The 14,094-nt window shown below is 44.1% G+C and overlaps 2 protein-coding genes across 3 annotated transcripts; one reads left to right on the top strand and one right to left on the bottom strand.

Moving 5' to 3' along the window:
* The first annotated feature begins 109 nt into the window (after window positions 1-109).
* Window positions 110-2,902, top strand: LOC144703464 (RNA-binding (RRM/RBD/RNP motifs) family protein). The gene is made up of 2 exons (XM_078575635.1): window positions 110-2,036; window positions 2,634-2,902. Exon 1 carries the CDS (start codon window positions 214-216, stop codon window positions 1,909-1,911), a length of 1,698 nt encoding a protein of 565 aa, XP_078431761.1. The 5' UTR covers window positions 110-213; the 3' UTR covers window positions 1,912-2,036; window positions 2,634-2,902.
* Window positions 2,903-3,169: 267 nt separating this feature from the next.
* On the bottom strand, window positions 3,170-10,972 carry SBI1 (Leucine carboxyl methyltransferase). 2 transcript variants are annotated; one of them, XM_078575647.1, is made up of 12 exons: window positions 10,836-10,972; window positions 10,662-10,750; window positions 10,385-10,557; window positions 10,238-10,319; window positions 8,909-9,011; window positions 8,409-8,529; window positions 8,283-8,330; window positions 5,231-5,314; window positions 4,896-4,960; window positions 4,766-4,817; window positions 3,547-3,585; window positions 3,170-3,374 (listed from the first exon to the last, which is right to left on the bottom strand). In XM_078575647.1, exons 1-12 carry the CDS (start codon window positions 10,928-10,930, stop codon window positions 3,339-3,341), a joined length of 987 nt encoding a protein of 328 aa, XP_078431773.1. In that variant the 5' UTR covers window positions 10,931-10,972; the 3' UTR covers window positions 3,170-3,338. The 2 variants fall into 2 exon arrangements, 1 of the variants encoding a protein (XP_078431773.1); XR_013581539.1 differs by lacking the exons at window positions 3,170-3,374; window positions 3,547-3,585 and adding an exon at window positions 5,577-5,647 and having other exon boundaries at window positions 4,665-4,817.
* Window positions 10,973-14,094: the final 3,122 nt, after the last annotated feature.

Here is a 14,094-nt window from a genome sequence, read left to right as displayed (position 1 = left end):
ACATCCGGACCGTCCGTTCCGTAAAAAAGATCGGACGGTCAGGATTCCCGATCGATGTCTCTCTCCAAGACTATATCTATCTCTCGCTCTCCGCTGATTCTCTCTCTAGGAGATAGATAGAGATAGATAGAGAGAGGAGCAGAGGAAGGGCTCACTGGCTAGGGTTTTCTTCTGAGCTGAGGTTGGGGGGAGATCGGCGATCGGCGATCGGCCATGGAGGAAGACGCCGGCGGCGGCGGCGATGGCGGCGGCGGCGGCGGCGGGGGCGGAGGCTACGGCGGCGCGGCGGAGCTCTTCCACCCGAACGAAGCGATCTCCGCCGTGCAAGACGAGGATCCGTATCTCGGGGAGGAAGACGAAGACTACGACGACCTCTACAACGACGTGAACGTGGGAGAAAACTTCCTCCAGACGCTCCGCGGCGGGGAGGAAGACGAGAAGAAGCCCGATTTGCTGCCCCCGCCGCCGCCGCCGCCGCTGCAGAGACAGCCGATCCAGCCGCCCCCTCTGCTTCCGCCGCCGCCCTCGCTGCCGCCCGCTCCGATCCCCGGGATCGACCCCAATTCCGACGGTCCCAGACTATACCCCGAGCCAGGCTTCCCAGGCGAGGCGGCCGCCGCCCCTCGACCGCCGCCCCCGCTCCGCCCTTTGCCCATCCCCGCCCAATTCCCCCCGCCCGCCTTCCCCGCCGTCAACGGCGGCGCTCCCCTCGGCGGCACCGTCCTCTTCGTCGGCGATCTCCACTGGTGGACCACCGACGCCGACCTCGAATCCGAGCTCTGCAAGTACGGGCAGGTGAAGGAGATCAAATTCTACGACGAGAGGGCCAGCGGCAAGTCCAAGGGCTACTGCCAGGTGGAGTTCTTCGACGGCGCGGCGGCGGCGGCCTGCAAGGAGGGGATGAACGGGCATCTGTTCAACGGCAGGCCGTGCGTGGTGGCCTTCGCCTCGCCGAACACGGTCCGGCGGATGGGCGAGGCGCAAGTGAGCAAGACCCAGGCTTTGTCGCAGGTGCAGGCGGCGACGGCGGCGGCGCAGGCCGGGAGGGGGAGGCCGGGCGGGGGGGTTGCGCCGGGACGAGGTGGCGGGGCGGCCGCGGTGGTCGGCGGCGGGGCGGGCGGCGGCGGGTGGGGCCGAGGGGCGGGGCTGGGAGGGAGGGGGCAGGTGGGGGGGATGAGGAACAGGATGGGGGCAGCAGGAGGAAGGGGAATTATGGGCAACGGCGGGCTCGTCGCGCCGCCGCCGCCGCCGGTGCTCCACCCCGGGGCGATGCTCGGGCAGGGCTTCGATCCGACGGGCGGTTACGGGGCGGCAATGGGCCGGATGGCTGGGGCTTATGCAGGGTTCCCTGGTGGCCCTGGTGGAGCTCCGTTCCCTGGAATGCTGCCTTCTTTTCCACCCGTTGTGGCTCCCCATGTGAATCCTGCCTTCTTTGGGAGAGGAATGGCTCCTGGTGGAGTGGGGATGTGGCCTGATCCTAGTGCTGCTTCTTGGGGTGCAGAGGAGCAGTCCAGCTATGGCGAGGAAGCCATGTCTGATCAGCAGTATGGAGAAGTCACCCATGCCAAGGACAGAAGACATAGAGATGAGAGGGAGAAGGAAGAGGGTGGTGGGAGTGAGTGGGCTGAGAGGAGGCACCATGATGAGAGGGAGAGAGACAGGGACCGTGACAGGGAAAGAGAGAGAGAGAGGGAGAGGGAGAGGGAGAGGGAGAGGGAGAGGGAGAGGGAGAGGGACAAGGATAGAGAGAGAGAAAGAGACAGAGAGAGAGATAGGCACAGAGAGGACAGGGACAGGCATGGAGATCATAGGCCCAGGGATGATGATTATGAGAGAAGTAGATCGGCCAAGACGAGGAGCAGGTCAAGAGAGCGTGATCATTCCAAGAGGCGGCGGGCTTCTCCTCGGTGAAGACTTGCTATCCGAGGCCGGATTAGTTCATGTTTAAGTTCATGTTTAAGCATCTGTGTTCACTTCATTGCCCTCTAACTGACGTTTAACAGACTGGCATTGGCTGAAGGTGTTAGTTTGATGAAGTAAGTCTTGGTGCCCGATTCATCTTTCCCTTTAACATTGATATTGTTGAATATGCCTTCTAATGTCTATAGATTGTCTTCTATGCGTGAAAATGACCAGATATAGTATACGGATGCTTTTCTTGGATTCCAAGTGATTGTTTTGCCCATGTGATTGAGATGTATTTCCATGGGTGTCTATTTATATTTGATAATGAAGTATTTCTATGGGTTTGCCTTGGGATGTAGTTCGTACTATTCTCGTACATTGTTAGATCAGGTGAACGATAGTCTTTTTTCACTTGAAATAGTAGAATAAATGGCGTGAGCAACGGTCTGTTTGATTTTGTTTGTTTATAAACTACATGTTATCAGTTACACTATCATTCTTGGTTCCAAATGATATCTGCTTGGAATTCACTCTTTTGATGAAGGATTATTTCCTGCGAAAACAGCCCCTTCTTGTAATCCAAAATAACTTCTCTTCTTTCCTTAAACAACGATCTTCTACCCACCTTTCCTGTGCTTTCCGTGGCTATTTTATTTCTATTTCTAAAATAGGCTCTTTATGATCATGTCATCTGATTTAATCTCACCTTTTCTTGGATTGATGCACAGCTCTGAGAGGCAGCCGAAGACGAAGTGCCATGCAGTCTCATGTTCTTCCCCTGCCGGCATTATCTTTCTTTCAGCTTTCGCTCAAAAATTTAGAACAAGTCTTCTGCCAAGACAGGTTTAATAGAGACTATGGACGGCTTTCATCGGCCCCAATGAAGTGCCCTCGTCTCCTTTCTGTTTGTAACGTCTTCTGTGACTCTATCTTTGTATGCTTCAGGGGCTTTGAATAGTTGCATCTCTGTATGAAGATGCTCATCTGGGTTTTCTTCCCTCTTGACTTATTCTTTTCTTCAGCCTTCCCTTTGATGTTGCTGTATTTTTTTTACCCACTGCCTCTCTAACCTTCTGCTCTTTAAAGAGAGAGAAGATGCTAATGGCCCATAACAGAATGTATCCATCTGTATTTTGTATACCCTTGTACTCTAGTCTGCCCTTTGCAAGCAACTGGGGTAGGCTTATTAATCCAGAAATGCTATTTTTCTGTCCTTCTCATTATTTTTTTTGCATGAAGTGGAGTGTGAACTCTGGCACAGATAAATCCTGCAGGGTTTATCTCTCTATTATAAATATTTTCCTTGGAAAAGTTAAAAGGTCACCTCAAAGTAGGGATTAAAGCATAACAAGAGGGATTAGGGAAGAAATAGATATCATAGAAAGCAACCAGACTTCCTGCAATCAGGGAATGCTGGCAGCGAGGAATTTTCTTCACTCCTTCAGAAATCCAAAGCCTTGGAAGATTCCCTGAAGTCCAGCAAAATGGAGTCAGCTAGAAGAATGAAACAATATTTGGAGATCATAATTATCCTATTTATTTATCGGAAATTTATCTTAGTTGTCCAGGCACAGTCATCTCTTTATTTCTTTATATTTATCGGAAAATTCAATGGTATTGCCAGCAACGATGTTCACAAACCTTGGCATCGTTTATAGCTTGGGTCACGCAGTAGTGCTCCTGGACATTCAAGTATGGAGAGGAGTCAGGTCAATGAAATAAATAATAAATGGTTTACAGGACATCAAAAGTCGAGAAAATAAGTTACATGGTTGAAATAATGGAGATCAATTTAGGAATCAGAATCAAGTATTCTTTGCCGACATCTTTAAAATGGTCTTGCTTACTAAAAGTACCATTTTCAATTGGGAAAAAAATGATTGCCCATTTATGGGATAAATGAGACATAGTAGTTAGCGGATTCAGTTTATCTCTAATTCTAGATAGATTATCCAATGGAGCCATATGTATCGAGCCAAATACTAGATTAACTCTTGTTCCCAACTATGTTTGTAGCGGCATGTTACCCTAGCGAGAAACTTATTGCAGTTAATATTTTGGCGTCCAAAATATTTGAGAACCATATCATTGATCTAAGGGTTTTTCTTCAAAAAAAAAAATCATTGACCAGAGGGCAATGTCCATTTCCTCTTCGTAAGTCAGCTGCTCACCTCTTTGTTCTGAATTTCCTGATCATAGTATCCGTTGCCAATATAATATATAAATCATATCCCAGAAAAGATACCCATTCAAAATCACTTCTCAAGCATGGGAAGAAAGCCTTCGCGTGCCCAGTCTTCTATATATCTTATCCGAAATTTACATGGCACCAGAGCACTTTGGTGTGATTCTGTCCAATATCTTTCGGTTATAGGTCCTGGTTTCATTCTGCTCATTTGTCCTAGATTATTGCCTTACCTTTCTTATAAAAAAAAGATAATTGCCTTATCGAAATATAGGGGGGGTTTGTGTTTCCTATGACTCTATTTTCCTTCTGTAATGCATAGAAACAAAATTTGAAAGTCTTCGCAGTCTCAACGATACTTGAGAATAAAGTCTAATATCATCGAATGTAAAAATTACAAGGTTACAAAAAAAATAAATCGGTCTCCATTTGGGTCAAATGGACGTACATGAGATGATAAATACACGTTTACATTCTATGTATAGCCCTTTTTACAAATGATAGTTTTTTCACAGGAAGCCTAATGGCATTCTTGCAGCAAGAGGTATTCATGCACAGTAACAAGTACTAGATGAAAAAGGAAAAGAATGTACTAGATGAAAAAATAAAGTGTGAAATTGAACAGAATTCGGATCAGCTTGCTTTAGCAAGAATGCAGAGCACTGATCGACTTGCCTGCATCATGTGCCACTCTTCAAACTCGTCGAATAGTTCAAGCCGCTCAATCCTGCAGGATTAAAATGCCCGAGTTTTATTTTCTTGGAAGAGCTTATTCGCAGACCAATGTCACTTAAAAAAAGATTACCTTCGCCGTTCCTGGGCTTCTATAAACTCACTGTAAACTTTCTGCATGTCCCAAGCTACAACTCTCTTGAATGAATTAAAAAAGGAGATATCAGTGGGGTACAGAATATTGATCTCATCAGATTCCTCAAAGTCAATGCATTAAAGAAATGGGTCTGCACATTTTTATAAGAACTTTTTTTTATAAAATATTTTAAAGCGTGTTTCTAAAATCCTGACATCTCTTACAAGAAAATTGAACCTAAAAAACTCCTAAAAGAAACAAAAAGAACCCTTTGCTCTGAAAAAGAAGACATGCCAAAAAGTAAAAAAGAGGAACGATAAAAACAAGCATACCTGCCAACCGTGGTCAATGAACAAGTTTTCTTTGGCTTTTAGGGTTGGCGTGGCATGTATACCAAGCAGAGGACATCCTCGACTCTGGAATGAAAAGTAGAACCAAATATTAGTCCTGAAAAATACACTAAGGCCGTTGACATATAATACATGATTTATTTCCCACATCGTATCTACGGTTATTTTGTCTTTTCAGCCACTAGGAGGATTTAAGTAGTTTCCCTCTAAGTTAGTTCTCCCTTTTAATAGATCTAACCCTCCATGTTGGAGGCAGGAAAATATTAATGTGCCTCTAAGTTATTAGTCCTGCCAATTGTTCACTTCTGGGCGAGGTTGACTCCGTCACCTGTCTTCCCTGCTGACAACCATTATGCCAAGTCCTTTCCTCTCCCTCATCTTGGCGACGATCTTACAAAGCTGGAGCATACAGAGAATATGCGTCAAACTTAATGCAAAATGACTCCATGCGAGAGCCAGGGAGAGCCTAGCTTCAGAGATCTGCATGCTGATTCTCTGAAGAGACTACAGAGGAGCACTAAATGGAAAGGAATTTAACTTTGCGAAGAGTAGCCTGCCTATCAGAATGAAGAGGCATAGGCAGAGACAGCAAGGACACCAGGTTCATAAGAAAGTGACAAATCCAAAGCAGCAAAAGGGGTTATAATTCCCAGAATAATCGGAGATGACTACGAACTGTTTGCAAGAATAATGCAAGGAAGGTCCAGACGAAGATATCTTGTAAAAATACCAATTGTAACTGAGATGTAATGTGGAGATGAAAAATCAAAAGTCCAAGTGGACATGTTGGATAACGCAGAAGCATCAGCAGAATGCTGGGGTGTGCGGCACTAGTAGGTCCTGACTGGGTCAAGGATGTGATCAATGCAGTCACTTGCTGGGGTGTCTTCTGGGCCAGACAAGACTGAAGAATGCTATGAATCTGTCAGAAAGAGATCTCTGCAGAACCTCCACACTTTTTCCCCATGCATTTTGTATGCGCTTCGTGCACCATTGGCACTTTGCTTTCCTCTGTATCTTTTATTGGTTTGTCCTGATGGCCTTTTCATTCTTTCCCAGAAAAAAAGAAAGGGCTGTATTACATTGAAATGTAGATTTGTTTTCTGTCCCAAAAGGCCCTTTTTTCTGAGTAGCATTGATGTGGAGCTCATTCAATATAGCACTGGGTACGACTTTAGGAGCATATTAAATATTCAGATTCATCTGAATGTTAAGAAGTCAATGAACATTCAGATGAATCAGAAGAGGTAACTGTAGGAAGTTATCAGAAAAAAAGGGGTTCAGAAGAAGTAACTGTAGGAATGTTCATTGACTTCTTAACATTCAGATGAATCTGAATATTTAATATGCTCCTAAAGTCGCACCCCAGTGCTATATTGAATGAGGCTCCACATCAATGCTACTCGGAAAAAAGGGGTTGAAGAGCATATCCACGACTGTCATAACAGGTCCCTTGAATAGGTGAAACCCTTGCAAGCACGACATGGATACTCGATCTTTAGACAAGACCAATCTCAACGTCTCAAACCACAACCTCCACAGGAATAATCTCCATGGCCACAAACCCACAGCACACTACCAGTAGAGGAGCTAGAGCTCAGTAATGGTGTGGGAAACGATGAGACAACAAAGGTAATGATGCCCTTGAAGAAAACTCAGGCCAATCACTTGGTTCCACTGCTTCTCCATCGCCTAAACATTTTCCATGATGGGACAACGTGGAGAATTAAGCATGCTCCATTTACATTATAAAATAGAGAGTCAAACTCAGTTCTCCTCGAGACATAGAAAGAATCCGAACCCTCTAGGTGATCCCATAACTGCTTAGGTGTGCATATGGGAGACCAAATTATGCACTTGCAGTTTGATAAGATCCCACCAATGTAAATGATAGAAAAACCCAAGAATTCTCAAGAAAAAGAAACAAACGTTCTGGGGAGAACAATAACAACAACATGATCCCCCTGGATCAATTGTACGCGGGTGGAAAAATAAGGGAACAAGACCAGAACGGAGGTGGAAGATAAGAGGGAAGGAAAACAGGAACTAGTAGCCCAGAACAAGGCCGGATTGGCTCTTGCTCCTCTGGTCAGGAGGATCTCCAGCCTGCCTTCTCACCCGAGCGATATGAGCTTCAAAAACTACCTCCTGATCTCAGCAGGGTCTTTGTTTATACTGTTCTTGATTCCTGCCATTTTTATTACGACCTTCACACATGTCTTTACCGGTCGGCACGTGAGGTCTCCCTTCTCTTATGCCTTCTATGATATGTCTTCGTAAAGTCCTCATCACAGTTCCATTAAGATCCATAAGAAGCATAACATTTTTTTGAAGAAAATAAGATAGTATTTCCCTAAATTCACGCTTGGGTCCTGTGGGATTGGTTAAGTGATCATCTGTGATGAACTGAGGTTTGCCATGCCTTGTAAGATAGATAGCCTCTAGCCATCCACAATGAATATTCTCCTAGCCTCTAGTATGGATAAGGAGAAGCTGTCAGTAGATCACCTATAGAAGGAGATGGAGTGAGGGACACCATAGTTTTAGAGTCATCAGCAATAGACTCTTCTTTCAAAAAAAATCAGCAATAGACTCCATTCCTTTTTGTTCTGGCTAGTTGATCATGGACTCTGATGGAAAATAAAACCTGGATGTCATGATAGCTGGACAAAATATGGCAGGTTGATGATACACTGCAGGCAGCATGATTGGATGGGTAGGATGATGATGCCCGGCATCAATAGTAGGTTCATTATAAAATGTAAATATGTTCTAAATGCCATAGTGTCATGCTTTCAATAAAAGAGAGGAAATGGGTGAGGACAGATGGAGAGAAGTGGGCCTCACCTCATGGAGCAGCTCAGATGTGGACTTCATCTAGTCAACAAAAAAATAGACAGAACAAAGGTTTTCTTGCCAAACAGATCACAGTAAAATGCAGCGGAAGAACCAGAATAAGAACAACAGAATCGCAGCTTATAAACTAAGGTAAAATCAAAGTTTCCTTTTGGCGGGAGGGCACGGCAATGTGTACCTCTAAGTTCTTCATCATTTGTTCTCCAAAGGCATCATCAGGGAGGATCTAAATTAAGCATGAAATAAGATAAATGATCCGAAAACAACTTAATTTATCCATAAAGAATCTGGGTTAGAGGAGAACCTGCTCATAAAGGAAAAAAATTGCACTGGAGAATGTTTTTGCAGCCCAGTCAACGATGGCATTGATTGAATCCGGATCCAGGTAAATGAGAACGCATTCTGCAATTATAAATGTTGGCAAGCTGACAACGACATCAGGCAGTTTCTAAAATGACAAACAGGCTGAAGATTCAAAATATCTCAAAAACACAAGCATTTGGATACAATCACATTCCTCAGGTAAAACTTTTCATAGTGCTAAAATTTTCAAATAGCCAAGCAGTGGTGTAATGTCTCTTGGTCTAATTTTCTCAACGACTGTACCATATTTTTTACTTGAAGCAGTTTTCTTGTATCTCATACTACTCTATAGTTTAAATGGCAAACATGGTTTCCTAAAAACCCAGGCGTTCTAGCCGGAGGGCTTGTAAAAAGGAGAAAATAGTTGACATAAGCCCGAAGCATATTTTTCGAAGTCTAATTAGAGAAGCAAGCCTCAGTAAAAAGCAAAATTTCTTCTACCTTGGATCCAACCCAGCCAAGCGAATGACATCATCCAACTTTTGGATGTCCCGCAGATCCACAGGGCACAAGCTGTAGTGCTTGCCAATCACTTCACCTCTTGCTGTTCATTAAATTTAAGGGTAAGAACCAATCCTTCAATCAAGAGCCAGAATTTAAATTTTAAATATGATCAACACCCACATAAAGTTCAAAGTTGTCGGAGAGAAATGTGCGGACATCTGCCACACAGATGAACAGCAGTAACAAAACAGTTTATTCAGAAGGAATCATAATAAGGTAAAACACTATATCAAACCGCAGAGGAATATTTATGCAGTACAAAGCAAAGGACCTGAATGTACCGAAGGAACAGGCAAAACTATATAAAAATTATTACAATACCCATGATTGTGTGGGGAGAAGAGAACACAGAAGACATTGAGACAAAATCTGAAACTTCTGTCAGATGTAAATAAAACTTATCCATCACAAAAGTATATTGAGTGTGCCATAAATCATAGAAGTAAATCAATTGTCAAGGTGAAAATAAAACTGAAATATGATATTTTGGGGATTTCAGATTAAAAGGAATAAATAACAAAATCAAGTAGAGTTTAATAGAGAAGCTTTATGTTCCATCTTTTACGTGGATTCCGATCTGCATTATTAAGAGCCATTGTTTTCTTCTGAAACATAATTGAATGAAGCCAGTCGCCAGTCGAAACAGTAACGACCAAACGTACAGGTCAGACTCCTAGTGCTCTACCCGTACATGATCATCCCATTCCCTCTGTATACAGCTTGAGAAAACCATGATGCCATGAGGCCCTCGGCCTCGTACCACCATTACCGCAGTCACCCACAGAGCTTCTTGTTGCCACTGATGGCCCTGCCACAACTGCCGCTGCTGCCACTGCTTCCCTCTTGCCGGTCTGCCGATGACATGGCAATATTTTTTATTATTGGTCTGTCAATGAGGATGACATGAGTATGATGACGAGCCATCGCCATTCACCTATGCTAGGTTGGCGACGACAAACTTATTAAGATCATCATCATTCATCTGCAACTGGGATGATGATAACTATTTTGCCATTGTCATTGGCATGGAAATGCTTGTCATTGTAATGGAACGGCAACCTCTAAACAGAATCGACACAATGCTTCTCCTCTTCTAAGCCCATGTGAGGTCGTTATCAGAATGCCCATTAAATATTATTAGTCAGAGACAGCAGCACCTTCACCACTAATTTTTTATCGGAGTTGTTTAAACTACAATGCGGTCAAATGAATATGAACTAGCTCTAAGCATAATCAATAAGAAAAACTCTCCCTGGGTGAGCCTACCTGTGGAAATTGATGCTTCGGGTCCGACTTTATCTCTCAACTGACTCCAGTGATCAATCAACGAAGCCTTCTTGGAAGTTACCTGGTTTTCACCCAAAACTTTAGTTCTCCTGCGCGAAATTTGGACAAAAAATCCAATTTACTGACCTCTTTAAAGTCCAATTCCACGTACAAATCCGGCGCAGCTCCTTCCTCCTTCAATTGGAAAAAAGTGGTGTCGAACCCAGCTCCTAGAGAGAGAACCTGCTTTGCGCAACCAGAGTCGATGCTAAGGAACTCAAGGAGAAGCTTCCGAAGAGTGGCCCACCGAGCGAAGTAACCTATCCATTCCATTTCAGAAATTTAACAACACTATGCCAGCCGGATCAACATCAACAACTGAAAAAATCCGCCATTAAACAAGCAATTAATGTATAAGAATCACCTCGATTGATGATGGGGGACCTTCTGACGGGTCTTCTCACGAACAGGTGAACGTAATCGTCTTTCATGTAACCCTTCTTGACGCACGAGCTGCACAAAAACAAGCAAAAAAGAATGATTTTTCGACCGAGATGAAGTCATGCTGGGATCTGATTCTTGTTCTAGATCGACGAACAGTTTGCTGGCGGTGGCGTCGTCGTTGGTGGCCTGGACGGCTGCGGTGCTGCTGCTTCCTCGGCCGGTGAGCGAATCGGACGGCGCCATCGCCATCGCTGCTGCTTGACAAATTGACAAAGAAATTAGAAAACTTTTAGGAAGACGGGTATTTAAATTCTTCCCATGAGAGTACTGGGATCAATCATTACCTTCATGATTCAAAATTAGTAAAACTTCTTATTTTTCAAGACTAAGATTTGGATGCTATCAAATGAGATCTTACTATGGGTAGAGATATAGATTCTTTCCATGAAAGATATGGGATCAATCACTGCCCTGACAAAGAAACTAAAACTTTCAGGAAGACTATGGGATGGACGATTTAGGGCGGATGACGAGGCTATGGGTAGGAATGGGTTAAGGGATAAAACAATCCACAGAAATCACGGTCGATTCTCGGACTTAAAACCGATGAAATCTGGTGGTGCAGCTCCGACCCTTATCGAGGGCGGAGTACTGTCTTCCCCACCGCGACGATGCCTAAGCACCAAATCAATACCTCAATTCACGCCGAAGAAACACTCGAGAAAAGGAGAGAAGAAGAGGAAATCCAAGTCTAATTCTGACGGCGGTGGAAACTTCCCGAGAAAATACTGAGCGGAGAACACGTCGACACCACAGGGTTCAGGTATACCTCAGCACCGTAGTGCGTGTAGAGGCTGCAGGTAATTCTGCTCGTGGCGACGGCGGCGTGATATCGAACGGGCGCCCGGGCGTTGTCCGCCCTGGTTGACGTTATGAAGCGGGACGCGGGTCGGGCACGACGAGCGCGCGCAGCGCGCGAGCGCTGCGCTGGAGTGCGCGGAGTGCCGCGAGCGCACTCGGCGCGCGAGCGCTTGAGGCGCCGCCGACGGCGCGCAGCGCGCCAGCGCGGGCGGCGGAGGCGCACGGCGGCGCGCGGGGATGGCACGCGGTGGCGTGCGGTCGCGGCGTGTGACCGCGCGGCTGCGCGCGGCGGTGATGACGACGGCGGCGGCAGCGGCGGCGGTGGTGGCGGCGGCGACGACGGTGATGACGACGACGACGGCGACGACGGGGAAGGTTAGGGCAAGATGAGGGGTAGGGCAATCCTCCAAGAAGAGTTAGAAAGAAAACTCAATTCTTGAATTATGATTGCCTAATGAGTTCTTGAAACAAATGACCTTATATAGGCCTTGGAGGAAAGAGAAAATAACTAGAAAATAAGACGCAAGGGAAAACGTGCATCACGTCACGCCAAAGGGCAGTTGTGGATCTGCCTTTGGCGTCGTGTCATGACGCGCGTGGAGACGTGCGCGGGTGGTGACGTGGCGGACGACGGTTGTGGCGTGTTGACTTCTTCGTTGACTCCTGTTGACCGAGGTGGGTTGACTTCTGTTGACTTCATCTTTGGATCCGTAACGTCTGTGTTGACCCCGACTGCCTGCGGTGACGTGTCCCAGGCTGATGCATTGGCGTCCTCGCCATCAAATTCTTTCTATGAGAGTTCTGGGATCAATCATTACCTTCATAATTCAAAATGAGTAAAACTTCTTATTTTCAAAATGGGATTTTACTATGGGTAAAGAAAGAGATTCTTTCCATGAAATTTATGGGATCAATCACTGCCCTGACAATTCAAATTGTGTACACCAATGTTTCAATTTTTCAAGACAAACATTTTTGGCAGTAACATCTGGAAAAAAAACATGAGTGGCATCAAATGAGATTTTACCATGGGTAGAGAGAGATTCTTTACATGAAAGTTATGGAATCAATCATTATCCTGATCATTCAAATTGTGTATACTAAACTTCCTATTTTCAAGAGAAACATTAGGAAAATAACATCTGGAAAGAAAGATGAAGGTATTATCAAATGAGATTTTAGTATGGGTAGGGAGAGATTCTTTCATGAAAGTTATGTGATCAACCATTACCCTGATTATTCAAAGTGTGAAAAATCATTACCCTGATTTTTGAAGACTAACATTTGGCAATAACATCTGGAAAAAATATGAGGGTGGCATCTAATGAATTTTTACTTGATAGGTCAAGATTGATCCATGACCTCTGTCTGCTAAACTTCCTATTTTTCAAGACAAGCATTTGGTGATTGCATCTGGAAAATAAATGAGGGTATCATTAGATGATTTTGTACTCTGGGCAGAGATAGAAACCATAGGTCAAGATAGATCCATGAACTTGTGTATACTAAACTTTCTACTTTCTCAACCAGAAATTTCGCAATATCATCTAAAAGAACATGAGGGTGGCATCAAATGAGATTGTATTCTGGGTAGAGAGGGAAATTACATGTCAATAAAGATCCCTGAACTCTGCAAGTGGTTTTTGAAGTTAAATATCTGACAAATCATATACTTATATCACTTTATGATTATTACTGATATTTGAACTATCATATCATTCCAAATCTTTTGGAATAATACTCATGTATTAGTCAAATTAGAGAAAAGATCCAATATAGTGGCATGCTATCAAGGTTAAGTATGCATCATTTTTTTGACGATCACTAGACGGATTATATCAAACTTAGTTCACACGGTTGAGTATAGTTTCCAGTTGTAGCAAAGCGCATGCTATCATGATTAAGTCCTATCTTAATTGGATCATATAATTATGTTTGGTATGCATCTATCTATTAGTCAAAGCTAGAGTCAGTCATAAACTATTTGACATCGTTAGGTTGTCTATGACCTAATATGTGGTCATGAGTCAAGAGAGAATAAACTTCATTAAAGAATAAAGAGGGATTAAACATTCTTTATATAGACCTGAAAGAGAGAGAGAGTGGGGAGAGAGATATATTTAACAAAATGGGCCTACTCCACCAGTCTAACACTTCCCCTTAAATTATAGCATGTTGGTCTAATATTTCTAGCTTTTCATCGAAGACATTGCATGATATTCCTCAAATGCTCTTAGTAAAGACGTAAAATAGTTGCTTGATGAAGAAAACATGGGGAGTGGATATAATGACTTACACGACATTGCCACAAACACAACGATAATTGATTTGAATAGGTGTCATGGTCTCATGGTTAAGGGCAATGAAGATGGTCACATGGTTGTCCTAGTACATAGAGATAGTTTATTAGAAATGAAAGCCAAAGGATCTCTAGGGGGAGAACAACAAGAAAACAAAGACTAATTTTTACTTTAGTGACCACAAGTTATTAGGGTCTCTTCAACATGGTGCAACAACCACTAGTCAATTTCCAATGTTAATTGTTTTGAACA

This window comes from Wolffia australiana, chromosome 1 (genome assembly GCF_029677425.1).
Source record: "Wolffia australiana isolate 7733 chromosome 1, ASM2967742v1".
Lineage (NCBI taxonomy): Eukaryota > Viridiplantae > Streptophyta > Magnoliopsida > Alismatales > Araceae > Wolffia > Wolffia australiana.
The sequence above is the reverse complement of the archived record's forward strand: the minus strand, read 5'-3'. Positions and strand labels throughout refer to the sequence as shown.

Coding starts and splice junctions, on each gene's coding strand:
- LOC144703464 (XM_078575635.1), top strand. CDS start 214: ATGGAGGAAGACGCCGGCGGCGGCGGCGATGGCGGCGGCGGCGGCGGC.
- SBI1 (XM_078575647.1), bottom strand. CDS start 10,930: ATGGCGATGGCGCCGTCCGATTCGCTCACCGGCCGAGGAAGCAGCAGC. Junction 8,331..8,408: donor TTTTTTTCCTTTATGAGCAG/GTTCTCCTCTAA, acceptor TGCTTAATTTAG/ATCCTCCCTGATGATGCCTT. Junction 3,375..3,546: donor AAGCTATAAACGATGCCAAG/GTTTGTGAACAT, acceptor GCTGGACTTCAG/GGAATCTTCCAAGGCTTTGG.